This window comes from Leptonychotes weddellii, chromosome 5 (assembly GCF_054177405.1).
Source record: "Leptonychotes weddellii isolate Sample4059 chromosome 5, ASM5417740v2, whole genome shotgun sequence".
Taxonomy (NCBI): Eukaryota; Metazoa; Chordata; class Mammalia; order Carnivora; family Phocidae; genus Leptonychotes; species Leptonychotes weddellii.
Window position 1 is genome coordinate 88444063 of NC_138373.1, and position 16667 is coordinate 88460729.

The 16667-nt window shown below is 41.0% G+C and overlaps 1 protein-coding gene and 1 pseudogene across 9 annotated transcripts in view; one reads left to right on the plus strand and one right to left on the minus strand.

Moving 5' to 3' along the window:
* Positions 1–16521, plus strand: part of PPFIBP1 (PPFIB scaffold protein 1) — a 171235-nt gene extending 154714 nt beyond the window's left edge. For 7 of the 9 annotated variants that reach the window (XM_081821372.1, XM_081821370.1, XM_081821368.1 and 4 more), the window contains 13 exons: positions 953–1013; positions 1366–1395; positions 3533–3704; positions 4186–4218; positions 6557–6707; positions 6994–7122; positions 8585–8735; positions 9428–9539; positions 9641–9729; positions 12721–12843; positions 13386–13511; positions 14102–14290; positions 16294–16521. In XM_081821372.1, coding sequence (XP_081677498.1) covers positions 953–1013; positions 1366–1395; positions 3533–3704; positions 4186–4218; positions 6557–6707; positions 6994–7122; positions 8585–8735; positions 9428–9539; positions 9641–9729; positions 12721–12843; positions 13386–13511; positions 14102–14290; positions 16294–16506 — 1579 coding nt within the window. In that variant the 3' untranslated portion in view covers positions 16507–16521. The remainder of the gene's footprint in view (positions 1–952; positions 1014–1365; positions 1396–3532; positions 3705–4185; positions 4219–6556; positions 6708–6993; positions 7123–8584; positions 8736–9427; positions 9540–9640; positions 9730–12720; positions 12844–13385; positions 13512–14101; positions 14291–16293) is intronic. The other 2 variants (XM_081821376.1, XM_081821374.1) reach the window with 1 other exon arrangement.
* LOC145721636 (distal membrane-arm assembly complex protein 1-like) lies at positions 14917–15442 on the minus strand (annotated as a pseudogene).
* Positions 16522–16667: the final 146 nt, after the last annotated feature.

Sequence of the window (16667 nt, forward strand, 5' to 3'; positions counted from 1 at the left end):
TTGCACTCTCCGTGTAGTAAGCCGGCCCAGTATCTATGTTTACCCAAGTTCAAGTCTGGATTAAGTTAGGAGAATCTATTTTCAGAGCAGTACTCAAAGATGGGATCTTTTCTTTTCTCGCCATTATCGTTTACTTTATTTGGTACTGGACATGTCTAGCAACTTATGTACACATAAGTACATGAGAATTGCCTTTTAAAAGTTTGTTTGTATATGTATGTTATTCTACCTCTTAGAGCAGAGATACTACTTTTTTCTGTCTCTTTCTAAACTGGTCACCTATTCCTGCCTTCAATCTCTGAGAAGACCAGCCCTAGATAGTTGAATCTCCGGAAGTTTACGGTGTCACTTTGCCTTTACAAAGATAGCAAATGAATTATTATGGGCAGCAATAGGGATTTTTCTTGTATGCCTTGATCAGAACTATAAAATGAAGTACTTGGCCAGATTCAGAAAATGGATTCCTTTGTGAATTGAAAAATAACACTTTCATCCTTTATTTTAATTACAAGGATTATATGGAAATAGTATGTGAGTATTTTAGAAGTTCCCTGGCATATTAACTATAAAATTGAAATAAAAATTAAAAATAAAAAAAAAGTTCCTGGTCTAAATGTATACATGAAGGGACGCACCACTAGTCCATGGAAAAACGCTGGTTTATTTTCAAATATTGACATCACAAGGAGAGTCCTAAGTGTTTTTCCAGCTATTCTAACATGTGCGAGACATTCAGGGTTTTTGGCAGGACAGTTAACCACCTCTGTTTTTAAAAGAACTCAACATTATAATTTAGTTAAGCACATAAGTGAGTGCCTGAATCCAGATTTTCTTTTATGACCAGGATTCAACCCACACACAGTTTTAGTTTCTTTCCAAGATACTCTCCTAAGAAACAGCGGCACCAGAGCCACTTATCATTAATCCTAATTACTATTATTGTTATTTTTAGAACTTCAAGTCTGCAAAAGTCCAGCAGCCTGGGCAATCTGAAGAAAGAGTCATCAGACGGGGTTGGTCCTGTGTTTTTTTCTGTCCGTTACCCTGAGACGAAAATATTTAGGGACCTTCACATTTTTCCATCTTAAAAATAAAACTCTTAAGAAGAGCTTGTGGTTTCTTTAATGCAAATTTATTAGATACCATGGCTAATGGCAAACATTAAGAAGCATGAATATGAAGGGTTGAAAGTAGTGTATACAATCAAAACTGAAGACTTCAACCATTATTGGAAATAAATGGAACTGAGATTGTGTAGTTTAGAAGTAGATGTAAGTTTATTTTAATTTCTGGAATTGCATGTGACAGAGTGTGAATATATAAAGCCATTCCTGTAACAATCTGAAATATTGTTGTTTTGAACAGGAAAAGGAGTCTGTTCAGAAGCCTTCAGAGGTAATTTTTATGTCCAGATTACAATGTAAAAATGTCTGAGACATCTGATACATGTGATTGTTTAAATGTGTCCAAAAAACCCAAACTCAGAACCTCCAAAACATGGTACATGAAAAGCCAGACACAAAAGATCAGATAGTACATGATTCCATTTATGTGAAATATGCAGAGTAGATAAATCTGTAGAGACAGAACACAGCTTGGTGGTTGCCAGAGACGGAGAGGGAGGAATGGAGAGAAACTGCTTCCTGGGTAAGGGGTTTTATTTAGAACGATGGAAACATTTTGGAACTAGGTGGAGGTGGCAGATGCACACCACTGTGAATGTACTAAATGTCGCTGAATTGTTCAATTTAGAATAGTTACTTTTTATGTTTCACTTCAATAAACTGTTGGGGAAAAAAAAAAAAAAAAAGCCCAAACTCTCAGTCGGGCCATTGATGTTCTTGGTGATCATATTTGGGCTTCCTGAGACCTCACGAAAAGTCCTTAGATCACCCATCTGAGAACAGTTATTTATTTAATATAACCACTGTCTGTATACAGCAACCATTTTGGTGTTTTGTTTTTTTAAGACCTCATCCAGAAGGGCTCTGGTTCTTCTTTCCTCTAATTTTCAACCATTGCCTTTGTGAGGGCTACGTTCTGGTAGACAGGCTACTTCCAGATGCACTCCCTTGACTGTTGGCTCTGAATGCCTTCAGTCGTAATGTAGGTATCCCTGATGAGGCACACGCCGTACACACAGCTGTAATTACAGGCATCCTCTGGCCTTTTTTGTCTCACCAGTTCAGTAAATGATTAAATGATTTTGACATCTGCATTGAGACGTAGGTAATAGTAGCACTAAACTGTGGCATGTATAAACTTGTAGTTAACGATGAGCGGTAAATATGTAGGATAAAATAACCACCTTAAAAGCCTGTACCCCCTCTCCCCTTTGTCCACCTCTGCAAAAAAAGAAACAGAGGGTAGGAGATGTTAGAGGAATGAGAGCATGCAAGCAAAAGCATCTTTGGATCATACTAAAACAATATAATAAATCATGTTACTGTAACTGCAAACTCAAATAACGAGAAAGCTGAAAAGTAAACAGCTTAGTACTTAGAACCATAACTTAATTACAGTTAAGGTTCTCGATAAAGACCTTGAAATATTATAGACAGCCAAAGTGTCTTCTGAATCGATGAAGAAAAATTTAATTATAGCAAGTTTAGTTTTGATGGTAAGTGTATCTGAATTTATCATAGTCTTTGAAAATTGGTGATCCGTGTTGGGTAACTTGCAGGCAAGATAATGAATATATCTCAGAACACCCTTTCAAAAAAAAAAAAAGTTTAACAGTCACTGATTGTGTCCTCATTTGACTATTAATTCCTTGAGAAGAATATTTAAAATAACTGGAGTAGAATCTTTCTGCTGTTGGTGTAGAAGCTTGGGGCTAATGCCTGCTTTGCAGAGTGATTATATTATGTTGGGCTTCTACTGATGCAGTTACAGTACAAAGACTGTGAACTGTATTATAGCCCAATCTGTGTCATAATTGTTAGAAAAATAAGAAGTCTGCTGGTATTCTGGTTATGTAATATCTTATTTCCATGTCTTTGGGGGAATGAGGCAAATAAAATTCAAATAAAGCTTGAGAATTTCTTTTTTTTTTTAAGATTTTATTTATTTATTTGACAGAGAGAGACAGTGGGAGGGTGAACACATGCAGGGGGAGTGAGAGAGGGAGAAGCAGGCTCCTCACTGAGCAGGGAGCCCGATGGGGGGCTCGATCCCAGGACCCTGGGATCATGACCTGAGCCGAAGGCAGACGCTTAACGACTGAGCCACCCAGGTGCCCCAAGCTTGAGAATTTCTATATCCTAAATATTTCACGTCCTAAGCACGCATGCGGGTTATAGATCAGTGAAGAGCATGTTTTTGTTGCTGCTGCTGCCATTGCTTCTTAAGTAGCTTTCGGAATCGACTTTCTAAACTTCTAATATGGCGCCAGATGTTCATAATCAACTTGTTAGTTCCGTGATTCTTTTAAATAAAATCACATGTGTAACATAGCAGGTGTTGCTCCCAGCGCGTACTCATAATCATGCACAGCAGTGCTGTGTTCCATTTATTATTACTTCTCTCTCAGGATAAAGCTCCAGTGGAAAGCAGCCCGTTTGGGAGCCTCCCTCCGAAAGCTCCAGGACATGATGCCTCCATGGACGACAACCCTTTTGGCACTCGGAAAGCCAGATCTTCCTTTGGGCGTGGCTTTTTTAAAATAAAAAATAACAAGAGGACTGCGAGTGCACCAAACTTGGGTACGTATGGGCAACGTGCCTTTGCCTTAATTCGCTCAGAGTGAGGACAAGGTCGATCTCTTCCCTTCCCTTGATCATCGGCCTGTGCGTTTCTCTTTCTCAGTAATGGAGGTGAACGAGTTGGGGGGAGAGTTCGAAAGAAACCACCCCCATGGGTTTAATTCAGTGGTCAAGGTAGCTCTGTGTAGGCTGTTACCCTGCCCTCCTTGTTGGAGCAGGAATTAGAGGAAAGACCAAAAGCCGTGACCCTCTCTGACTTCACTGTAAACAGCTTCTCACCTGTTTTGAAAGTGGGCAGATTGGCCCCATATTGACCCTGCTGATGGAGTCTGCATTGTTGGAAGCACAGCACCGTGCTTGCCTGTCCTCCCACTGTGTGTATTTTGTGAGTAGGAGTTTGATCTGTGTTTCATTTTGTCATTCTCCTGTGTTCTCTCCATTGGGCTGCGTGTGATTGTGTGCGTTGTTGGGATCTCGGAAGATCGTAAACGAAGTGCCAGTGCACCCACCTTAGGTATCGTACCCCTGCATGCCAGCCCTCGCCAGTGCTGTCCTCCAGACTGAGCTAATCCTTGCTCTTGGCATCCGTGATCTCTAGAAAGCGGGCTGGCAGCGATCAGAAAATGTTGTCCTCTACTCCAGAGAGTTCCTTCCACCTGCTGCTAAAATGGACTCTCTGGGGAGCCTTTGCTTCCCAGCCTAAATGCTGTTTTAACCCCTGCTAATGACACTTCGCGAGGAGCTCTGGGAGGCCCCAGAAGTGCACAGCACCCTTGGAGTCCAGGGCAGGACTCTCCTGCCTCATTTGTGCACCCCAGCTTTCTCACCCTTCCAGTCCGTCCTGTCTCACGCTAACTCCCAGGTCCTGGCGGTTCCTTCTCCATGTCTCCGTTATCCCCAGAGAGAAATGTTTTCAGCCAAATAGGGAAGTCTTTAGAAGATATTGCAAATGATTGTTTTAGACTGACCTTTCTTTTTCTTTTTTTTATCTTTTATTTATTTATTTGACAGAGAGAGAGAGAGCAAGAACAGGAACACAAGCAGGGGGAGTGGGAGAGGGAGAAGCAGGCTTCCCACTGAGCAAAGAGCCCGATGTGGGGCTCGATCCCAGGACGCTGGGATCATGACCTGAGCCACCCAGGTGCCCCAAGACTGACTTTTCTTAAGGGAACATTCTTCTGACATTTATTGCTTTGAAGATGGAGGTGACGTTTAGTGACACCAGAGGAAGCTTTCTGCGATATCCAAGGAGTCGCCCCCAAAGTGATTTTAGGAGAGGGGAAGCTCAGTTTTCTTTTTTAAAAGTGTGGGGCACAGGAGGGAAGAAACATCCTCAAAACAAAAAATGAAACTAGGATGCTTTTAAAATGAAGGTGAGTTAGGCAACATTTTCTGGGACACCCGTACCCATAATGGCTTTAGGGTTTGGATGGAAAGCTTCCTTTGGATTTTCCCTGTGGATTTTATTATCTTATGTAGATACCCTATACCTATTCATATGGGTCAGCACAGGTGACTTGTCTCCCTTTGTGGACACATGGGATAAATAAAATCCAGACAACTATTTTCAAGTGTTTTTGCATCTTTCTTAGAAGAAATACATTGTTAATGCTAAGAGCCGAGTGCTGCTTATTATAACCTATAATCACAGCTGTGCTTTGTAGAAAAGTCAACCTTTTATATCTTGCTGAAACACCATTTCTGTGATTTTTGTACAACTTTTACTTTCCCTAGAAAGTGTAGTCTCACATTGAGGAAACAGTACCCTTTGTTGTGTTTGTTAGCGTGGGATCATGCATTAAGGGACAGATAAAAGAATTAAGATAGTTAATGCTGGGAGATCTGGGCTTAGCAAATTTGGATGTTACTCTTTCAAGGCAGAATCAACAGGCACTGGCTTTATATCAAAAGAAAAATTTATGCAGATCCAGTTCATTCTTTTCTCAGTAGGACATAGCAAGTTATAAATAGGAATAACTCTCTTGAAAAAAGAGTTGCCAGCACTTGGTAACTGAGGTTTGATGTAAATGCCAAAGGAGAGGAGGGAGTGAAAAGAAAATGACAAAGAGTATGAACTGGAGTAACAGGAAGAATATTAATTAGTATTAAGGGAATATTAAATAAGAAAATTTAAGAGAAGCCTCTGGAAAATTGGATGGATTTGTTGAGTCCAAGATGTTCCTGGCACACCAAATGGGGAATATCCATAGACCTTCAGATCCTGAGTCTGGGGAGAGAGATTAGGTCCAGAGATTGTGCTACCAGCTGCTTATGTATGAGGGAAGCAGTCATTTAGTGCCGGGCGTGGAGTGGGTGAGCTTGTCCAGAGATCCTACGGGGGGAACCTACTACAGAATCTCGGAGTGGAAGAGGAAGAGAAAACAGGTCCTATAGCAGAGAAGAAACTATCAGCTGACAGATCTGAGAGAGTGTCATAACAAGCAGATGAAGGAGATGATTTTGAAGAATGTGGGAGGGAGTCAGCAGCACCAAGTGCTACAGGAAGATCGAGAATAATTTCATTATGTATTCAAATCACTCAAGGAAAGAATGTGGCAATCCTATTCCACCTTTGAATCTCAAAGAGGTGGTAATTTGTGAGTTAATGAATTTAGGCACAGTACTCTACAGGATATTCTACACGACGTTAATTGATACACAACAGACTGTAAAGCAGAACATACATTTGTGTTCCATTTTTAATATCTGTAGGGTGCTGTTTGTAAATTACTGCTTTACAGACCAACAGAAGAAGAATTTGTTAACCATTGCTAAAACCAAGGAGGTTAGCATCTAGTCCTGTTCATTCCATATTTAAAACTCACCAAGTATGTATTCTGTTCTTGGAATAGCTGAAACAGAGAAGGAGACAACTGAGCACCTAGATCTGGCTGGTGTATCTTCCCGGCCAAAAGATTCACAGGGAAGCAGTCCCTTCCAGATATCTCCACCATCGCCGGATTCCAAAAAGAAATCCAGAGGTATCATGAAACTCTTTGGAAAGTAAGTAACAGTGGAGACAAATGGAGTGGGCTTTGTATTGTATGTTGCTCAAATGTAGAAATAAATGGAAGATTGGCTGGAAACGAGTATGAAATTGTAAGGCTTTGGTGTTCCTTTTATGGAAGGAAGATTGTGATCTGGGATTCACTAACTCATTGGGTCTCCGCTGAAGTGTAAATCCAGATGTCTATTCTGACCATACATAAGCAGTGTTCTGATTCACTTTAAAGTCTAAGGCCTCCTCAGGTCTCATACAAGGCAATGTGGTGTTGTGTCTTCTGTTCAGACTTAGGAGAAGTCAGTCAACTACATTCAACCCGGATGACATGTCTGAGCCCGAATTCAAAAGAGGAGGGACAAGGGCAACTGCAGGACCACGACTGGGTTGGTCTCGAGATTTGGGACAATCTAACAGGTGAGAACAACTGAACGAATGGACTTTGACATCTCTACCCAAGTGTCAAGGCTGTGAGCACCTGCACTGTTAGTATTGTCCCTGGGCTAAACAGCAGACTCCATTGCTTACTTCTGTGCCGGGCTTGGAAGGGTCCGTCATCTTTAGAGCAGTGCATGTTGGCAGTGGTTGGTGAAAATCATGCAGAAGATGAGGGCTATGTGAGCCCGGGGAGGAGCCAGAGCTAAAATGTTAGCAACATCTGTGCTAGGATGATTCTTGGACTTAAATTTAACCGAGAAAATCATGACTGTAAGTACTCTAAAGCATAGCTCCAGAGAGATGGAAGAACCTAGTGGTTAAGAGTAAGTTCCAGAGACAGACTGCTTGGATCTGATTCCTGGCCTTGCTGCTTCCTATAACCTGGGTGACCTTTGAGCAGCTACATCCATGCTCTGTGCCTCTGTTTCCCATGGTATTAATTAGCCCATTCCCCCAAAAGTTAATCATGAAGATTAAATGAGTTAATACGCGTTAAGTATCTGGTAAATAGTAACTGTTCAATGAAGGTTAATGATTGATGGATTCTGTGAAAGCACCTACAGACATAAATTCTATCAGAATTCCTAAATTTATCAGGACTGTAATGTCTTATCTGTTAAGACTCTTATGAACTTTTCCTACACCCTTATCACAATTTAGGGCTGGTTTGAAATTACTATACTGACCTACTAAGCATGAAGAGGGTGGGGTTGGCAAACATCTAGCACAAATCATTGACACTAAATCTCTGGAACATGGCCCCTCCCACCCTCGAAGAAGACTGGGCACAGGTTTCATCGAGGAAGAAACTGGCTTTCTCCAAACACATGAAGAGTCTCATTTGCCATATGTTCTCTTTGTACACAGAAGAGGAGCTCCTTGTGCTGCTTAAGAAAAAAAAAAAGTCTTGTTTACACACTTTTTTCCCCCAAAGAGGGACACAATTTACGTGTCAAAGTAAAAAACCAGAAATTTGCTATGATTATATTTTCCTATACTCAATGATGGCATGTTGCTCTCTTCTCATTGATACCCATTGGAGAGAAACCATAATTCTGCTACAGTTAATTCAAGTTAGACTTGATTTCTTTACATCTAACCTAGTGTTTTCTGTTTGGGAATTCAGTCTTCAAACCACGTTGATTGAAACTAGCACAGTGACTTGACTTGTTGGTTCAACTTGCTTTTCATCCATACAACATGTTTCTTGCTCAGTCATATCAGATCTTTTGTGGTTTCATTTGAAATGAAAGCCGTGGTCCTCTGAGGTAACTTCCAACTTCCCCCTCCTCCAAATATGTACTGAAAAGTAAGCTTTTCACGGTCAAGCGGGCGTAACCATGGGATTCCCGTATGCATTCAGTATACAGTTGGTCAACCTCGATAAGCCACAGGGTTGGCTTTGAGTTGTTTTTCATGCAGTTGTTCATTTTTTTTACAGTGACTTGGATATGCCATTTGCCAAATGGACCAAGGAGCAGGTTTGCAGTTGGCTTGTGGAACAAGGCTTGGGGTCCTACCTGAATTCTGGCAAGCACTGGATTGCATCTGGCCAAACCCTTCTGCAGGCTTCTCAACAAGATCTGGAGAAGGTGACTGCTTCTCTATTTTGTTTAGAAAATGGATAGTGGGAAAGAGAATATGAATGTAGGATTGTTTTATACTCTGGAAAGGGGAGTGGGTAGAGCCAGTAAGTACTCTTGAAAAACTGTGTGTTTTCTGTTTCACGCTTTTTTTTTTTTTTTTTTTTTAATTTCATGGACTTAACAAGAAGGACCGGGTCTTAATGATTCCTTATGAAACATGTAAGCCACTGGGCATTGTAGTAAGAAATAATTGTATAGACATAATAACAAACCTTAAACTCGTATTTCTCAGAATCATTGTGTGGCTTTAGCATTGGCCCAACTTCTCAATGTTAATGTATGCAATTCAAGTTTACTTTGCAAAAAGGAAAAAGAAAGAGCCCTACATCTTATGTCTAATTATTTACACTTTTCCTAATTATTTAACATTTTGTACAAAAAGTAGAATTCCGGTCTTACCAAGGAAGGAGCCTGCTAGGGAAGAGCACACACCACTAAACTAGTTGCAGTGGTGGTCTTGGCTTGCTAGGGGCTTTTTGTGCAGCAGCATTTTACTAGCCTGAGTCGGTATGCTGATTTAATGTGATTGTTGGGTCTTTAACACCAGCTTCATTTGGGGGGAATTGGCATCTTTTGCCAGTGGCATCCAGCCCATATTGACAGAATGGTCAAGCCAGGGTTTCTGCTTATTATTTCAGGAACTTGGAATTAAGCATTCACTTCATCGAAAGAAACTCCAGCTGGCACTGCAAGCCCTGGGGTCCGAAGAAGAAACCAACCATGGAAAGCTGGATTTCAACTGGGTCACTAGTAAGAGGTTTTAAATTCACATATTCATGAATGAATGAATGAATAAATAAATCTGCTTTTTCTTTTTAACCACAAATACAACACCAATTTCTCTCCTGTAGGATGGTTGGATGATATCGGTCTCCCCCAGTACAAGACCCAGTTTGACGAAGGACGGGTAGATGGTCGAATGCTCCATTACATGACTGTTGTAAGTGGTTTACTCCTGGGAATTGGGGGGAGGAGGTGTCAAATTGTTTTTCTCTGAAAAACACAGAAATAGTGAGCAAAATACATTGTTTTCACAATGATTCCACCAGAGTTTCAGGGTGTTGCCTTAACTTGAGAAGAGCAGGAATATTTTCTGTTAAGTTGAAGTCAGAGGATTTGATGATTACAATACCGTGGGAAATTGAAAACACTGATTTAAGCTGTGTGAAACCTAATCTAAACTCAGCTATCCAGGAAGATGGTTTTATGTATATTCAACAATGTAGACACTGAAACACACATTTTGGGTAAATTTTCTAGTATGTGAATTGTATCTCCTAAAGACGTTTATTTTATTTTATTTTAGGCTTTATTCATTTATTAGAGAGAGAGCACGAGCAGGGGGAGGGTCAGAGAGAGCAGCAGACTCCCCACTGAGCAGGGAGCCTGATGCGGGGCTCGATTCTGGGACCCTGGGATCATGACCTGAGCCAAAGGCAGACGCTTAACCGACCGAGCCACCCAGGCGCCCCTCTCCTAAAGATGTTTAAAAAATAGAATGTAGCCGTGGCAGTTTTTGAGTTACACGTTCCTATATGCAGCGACTGCTCAGAAGAGACCATCCTTTTGACCTGACTTCTAGAGACTTGTCTCCTCTCCTCCCTTCCACTTTTGGGAATGTTACCTGAAACCTTCCTTTCTCTCTTCAGCCCCATTCCACTAGGGCAAGATTCACAGAGCTGAAGAAGTAGGGCGAGGTAGACTCTCTCTGATTCCTTCATTATTGTTCCATATTTTTATCCTTCCATCCAAGAGGTAGAAGGACTTTACAACAGTGGGGAGAGAGGGTTTGTTTCCAGGAGAACTTGTTCTAGATTCCATAGTCCTGTTAGTGTACTACTCATTAGATGCTTTTATTTAAACAGCCTTTTGTGAGCTAGGCTCTGGAACCAACTACCATAAGTATCTTCTTTAAATAAGTTGAAAATTTCAAACAGCTAATTTTCCATTGTCAAAGAAATGTGGGGTTCCTCTCATGGGATTTGTTTTCTTCTCTGTTGTTGAACCAAAGTCCGTACCTTGGTGGGCACATAGCATAAACCTGCTTGCAATAACACCAACATGTGGCACATTGCACATTTACTCTGTGCCAGACACTCACTCAAGCTCCATACTCCTATTAATACTCAAGTCTCAGTGAGCCTTGAGGTAGCATTGCTGTTATCCCCAGTATTTAGATGAGGGAATGAAAAAATTGAGAAACTGGGTAACTTGACCAAGTTTCCACAGCTAGAAAGTAGTCGAAAGTCACAGGGTGGTTGAACCTAGGATGTTTCCAGATTCCTGCTCTTACTAGCTCAGCCTGAAACAAAGTCAGTAAATACTTGCCCGCCTGTCTAGGTGTAGGTTTGCTCCTGCAGGAACGTGAGCAGATTCAGGCTTTAAAAAAAAAAAAAGTGCGTATAACTTCTGTGGCTATAAAAGAATAAATCGTCTTAGGAAGTTTGACCCCAGAAGTTATAAGTCACAAAAAACCTGTTTGAACGTGGTATCCTGGGCTGGATCCTGGAACAGAGAAAGGACCTAGTGGAAAAACTCGTAAAATTTGGGTAAAGTCTGTAGCTTAGTTATCATTTTTTGTTGTCTATGTTAATTCCTTAGTTTTGATGACTATATTATTGTTATAGAAACTGTTAACATTAGGGGAAACAGACTGAAGGGCATATGGGACTATCTTCTATCTTTGGCGGCTCTTTGGTAAATCTAAAATTACTTAAAAATAAAAGATTTTTTTAAATCTAAAAAATATCTGTTTTGATTTAAAAGAAAACAGCCCCTACTTTTAAAATCTCTCAAGCTAAAATAATTTGCCTTGTGTTTACATTGCAATCATTATGTATTTAGATTTTTTTAATCTGATAGACTTAAATTAGTTTAAAATAGCCCACATGGAAAGGTTTTGAATGGGTGTCTCAATCTTAGATTAAAATGTGTTAAATGCCTTCTAACTTAGGGCACTGCCTTTAAGAAATTGATCCAGAAAAAATTCAGGAAATAATTTTGCTCAGTAGCTTTAAGAATTTAAGCTGATCGTCTAATATTTTTATTTAAAAACTATTTCCGTAATAGATTACCACCAACACCCCCCCCCCCACCCCCAAGAAATGTGTTATCAGTGAGGTGTGTCTAAAATGGATGTTTTTCTTGTTTTATTTTCTGGGTGTGTTTGGAAATAGACTGGTGCTTATCTTGACACTGCCCTCCAAATCACCTTCTGAAATAATTTGTTTTGGTGTGTTCGGTATGATTGAAATGTTCCCAATAACCACAGACTGGCGAAAGTTATACCTTGAAGGAATTGATGGTGATACATGTTGCTACTTATAACTTCTTCATTTCTCCTTTCTCTTTAACTCTCTCACCAATCAGTTTGCATCGATCGACACAATTTTCCAAAAATTGTTCTCAGTGTCTGCTAGATAAAGCATAATAATCCAGGACTAGAGATTTCTTGAGGCTTGGGGAATAGTATAACAGAGATCCTCTTCTGGTTTTCCCCCAAATGGTGATGTGCCTTAGCTCAGAAAACCCAGCTCTGCTCGTCACTGAACATCACGTGGTCTTAGCTCTCTGCTTTATCACGTCAAAGGGGATCACTTTTTGCAGTGACCCAGGAAGTGCCTTTCAAACTGTGTTCTACAGAGCTGTGGGGTCCCACGATCCTATCGCAAAATGTCTGGAAGAGAGAGAAACAGGTAAAACGTGGCTTCTGTTGGCACAACATTAATTTAGAGAGAGAGAGGTCCTGGAGAGGATTTTGTTTAGAACGGGAAAAAGGTTGTTACCAAATAAGGGGTTTGAAAACACAAGCACTCGAGGCCTGTTGGTGGAGGGGCTCTTCTACTTTTACTTGTGTCTTCTGAAATTTCCCTGAGAAGGTTAGCTCAGTGAGCTCCTCTTTTTGTCCTTTCTTTTTTTTTTTTTGTTACAGGATGACTTACTGTCTTTGAAAGTCGTGAGTGTGCTACATCATCTCAGTATCAAAAGGGCTATCCAGGTCCTGAGGATCAATAACTTTGAACCCAACTGTCTGCGGAGGCGGCCCTCTGACGAGGTAGCACCCGAGGTTGAGATTTACACAGCATGCGCTCCCCGTGCGTGTGACTGGCTGTGTGTGCAAAACAAACACCCGTTTCTTCGTGGGGCCTGCAGGAAGAGCTTCTGCTTTCCTGAGAACCTCAAATCCAGCCTCATTACCTTCTTGAGCTTTATTTTCCTATATTCCTCCCATCCCCCCCACCCCCATGATGGTTCCACCTGTGTAACTAAAGTCAAAGATGATTTTTTAATTTCCTTTCCTCCTTTCCTTGGGTGTACTTTATTTTCCTGCCTCCTTAAGCCACCGAGTTAAATATCGCTCTAAAGACTTGCTTTCCTAAAGCACTGCTTTATGAGTGTAAAAAAGGTTGGGACAGTGACACGGATGCCTCAAAACAAAATTCAGATTAGCAAACACCTTTTCACCCTTTCTGTAAACACTTAGTGGAATGTCGAGGAAGTGTGCTCTGTAAGGCTGACTTTTTAGAATGTGCAGTTTTAGTGTTTGGAATCCCGTAGTCAATGACTGAAGCTCTTGGTGGTGGTTTGTTCTCATAGAACAGCATCACCCCATCAGAAGTTCAGCAGTGGACCAACCATCGTGTGATGGAGTGGCTGCGCTCCGTGGACTTGGCAGAATATGCCCCCAATCTCAGAGGCAGTGGTGTCCATGGTGGACTCATGGTAAAACTCTCTTTTAATCTAAAAACTGACTTCTTATCATTTTGTTTCCATTAGTCTAATGAGTTGGATGTTATCAGTTTGCTTGTCATAATCCTAGCGTCATCAAACTGAACCCTCCTGTACCATTTCTAGTGAGTCTTTACTTTCTGAGTATTTTTTTCCCATCTTTTTTATTTGTATCACATAAGGCTAGATCAGATTTAAAACCGTCTCTCGTTTATTGTCTTTTATCTTGTGTGACATCTGACTCCTGGCTCTCATATGATCCTGTTTTGAAATACCTGCAACATACAGATTATATTTCTGCACATTGACGTAAGGAGTTGCCTTCCAAAGGCATGCCGAAGGCTCCACTTCAGAGAGCTACAAGCCCTAACTTTGGAATGCAGATGTCAGGAATGGCTCTCCTTCTCACTAGCTTAGGAAGAATAAAGATATATAGCTTGAAGATTGAAGTCCATGCTGTCTGTTTCACTGGGCTATTGCGGGATCATTTGTGATGACTAAATGAAGGAGCTTTGCAAATTATGAAGCACAATGCAGACATGTATGATATATGGTGCCTTAGACAACTGTAATTTTTTTTATAGGTTCTAGAACCTCGTTTTAATGTAGAAACAATGGCTCAGTTATTGAACATCCCACCAAGTAAGACCCTCTTGCGAAGACATTTGGCTACTCACTTCAACCTTCTGATCGGTGCTGAGGCCCAGCACCAAAAGCGTGATGCCATGGAGTTACCAGATTATGTACTGCTAACAGCCACTGCCAAAGTGAAGGTTGGTTCAAGCTTGTGTCTTCTAATAATTGGTTAAAGCAAAAACTAAAGCTGCAATTTGGTTTTGACCTATCCCATTTTTTGGAGTTTACTGAGTCTTGTGGATGGGTTAATGGTCTGTGCATCTTTAAGAGTAATTAAGAAAATGCATTTTTACAAGTGTCTTTCTGGGGAAATCTCTGCTCAAATCATTTATTTTATTAGAGTTAACAGTAATGAAGAGTATGATGTTGGCATACAGTCAATATATTGCCAATGCAGAGAGTCCGTGACTTGGGCTCAAATATTAATTGCAGTTGTTCTATGGATAAATCCAGTATAAGAGGAGGATTTTTTCTCAGACAGATTCAGTTTGTCTGGCTTAAAATTGACCAGTCTTGCAAGTTAGAAAAAGATACTTAAAAACAATTCAAGATAGACCAGGAGACAATGGCTATTTCCAGATTTACCCAGATTCGTGGGTCAAACCAAATTCAGATTACTTTTCCTTCTTTTTTTTTTTTTGGTTTATCATTTCCTCTTCTTTTTTAATTTAAAATTTTTTAACTTTTTTTTTTTTTTTTTTTTTTATACCAGATAAAACACAGAACTTGTTCTCTTCTCTGAGGGATTTATTGTTCCCTGTGAAGCCTGAGAAGGCGGCCACAACACTCATGGCCAAAGAATAACAACCCACATTTGTCTTTTCAGTCTTGTAGTATCCTCAGGACTGAAGTCTGTCAATGTCCATTTGTCCAGAACATACAAAAGTCCCATGCTTGTTCTGGTGTCCTGGGGACATGGACAGAAGATGACAAATTCACAGGTAGTACTTTCAGTCAACACGAAAGACCTTTCCTTTGGGGTCTGAAAGGATGACTACATCCCAACAAGCAGTGCTGATGCCGATGACCATCTGCATAATAGTCCCTGGACCACGGGGGAATCCCAGCTTTATGGGCTTCCGCGCCACCCAGTACACGTACCCTCCCGCCCCTATCAGCCCCGCCCCTGAAAGCACGTGACAGCTCCAGCAGTTATTAAATAGAGGGGCTTCTGCTGGAGAGGTCGGCGCTCCAGGTGCAGGGAGGGGCAGCGACTCCACAGAGTTGGTGGCCTCAGGAGGCGCAGGGACCTTGATCGGCTGCAGAGGTTGGGACAGGAAAGAACCCATGTTCAGGAGCTCGGCTTCAGCGATGGGAGTCTACTTTTCCTTCTTTTAAATCATTTCTCTCTGAACTCTTCTGAGGCTGTTATTATCTCAGCCAACTTAATGGGGAGTTAGGGTTTATCAGCTCCTCCACAGATTTGTACCAAGTTCTTTATATACATAAATACTGATACATTTCTCTTTTTATTTTTTATTTTTTTTAACCACCTCTACCTGCCCAACACTTTCTCTTTAGCTTCCTTGCTCCCTTAAAATCTGTGCTAGATTTGAAACTTCTGAGGGATACTGTTCTATTTAAATTCTCAGCATCAGCCTGATCACCATCTACTTAACAGATAGTCTCAGGGACTGTTCGGTGACTAAGATGGAGTTTCTCTTCCAAGTTTCACTGCAAGTTCTCTCTCCAAACGAGTGAGGATTCTGTTAGCTGCCACCAGTTACATTATGGATAATCATAGCTTCACCCAAAAGGAAAACACAGGACCATTTTCTTTTCCTGATCTTAGATGGGGAAACCTTGCAAAATTGGATTCATCCCTGAGAAATATCGTTGCATTAAGTCCTGTTTAATCAGAACTAAGGCTCTTGGCATTTTTTGCTTATCACAGTGACTACCCAGCTAATTGGTGTGAATAGGGAGAACAAGCCTAATCTTCTGAGATTCATAATTAGGATCATTTATTATATTTGGGTGCATCAATCATACACCCAGGATGCTTTTATTTTTGTCACACCAATTTAATCATCCAATTGCTTTTCTCTGTGGATGGAATGAATAATTGAATTATGCATGTTATCAATCCTTTGCCATATGAATTTTGTTAAATCCCTGGATGTTTGCTCTTCGTTTAAAGCCAAAGAAACTTACCTTCAGCAATTTTGGGAATCTGAGAAAGAAGAAACAGGAAGATGGGGAAGAATATGTTTGTCCAATGGAATTGGGACAGGCTTCAGGAAGTACCTCTAAGAAAGGATTTAAACCTGGATTGGACATGCGCCTATATGACGAAGATGATTTGGACCGGTTAGAGCAGGTAAAGGCAACACAATATACCTATTTTATTTAAAGTTCCTCCAGCGGGGCACCTGGGTGGCTCAGTCATTAAGCGTCTGCCTTCGGCCCAGGTCGTGATCCCAGGGTCCTGGGATCGAGTCCTACATCGGGCTCCCTGCTCAGCGGGAAGCCTGCTTCTCCCTCTCCCACTCCCCCTGCTTGTGTTCCCTCTCT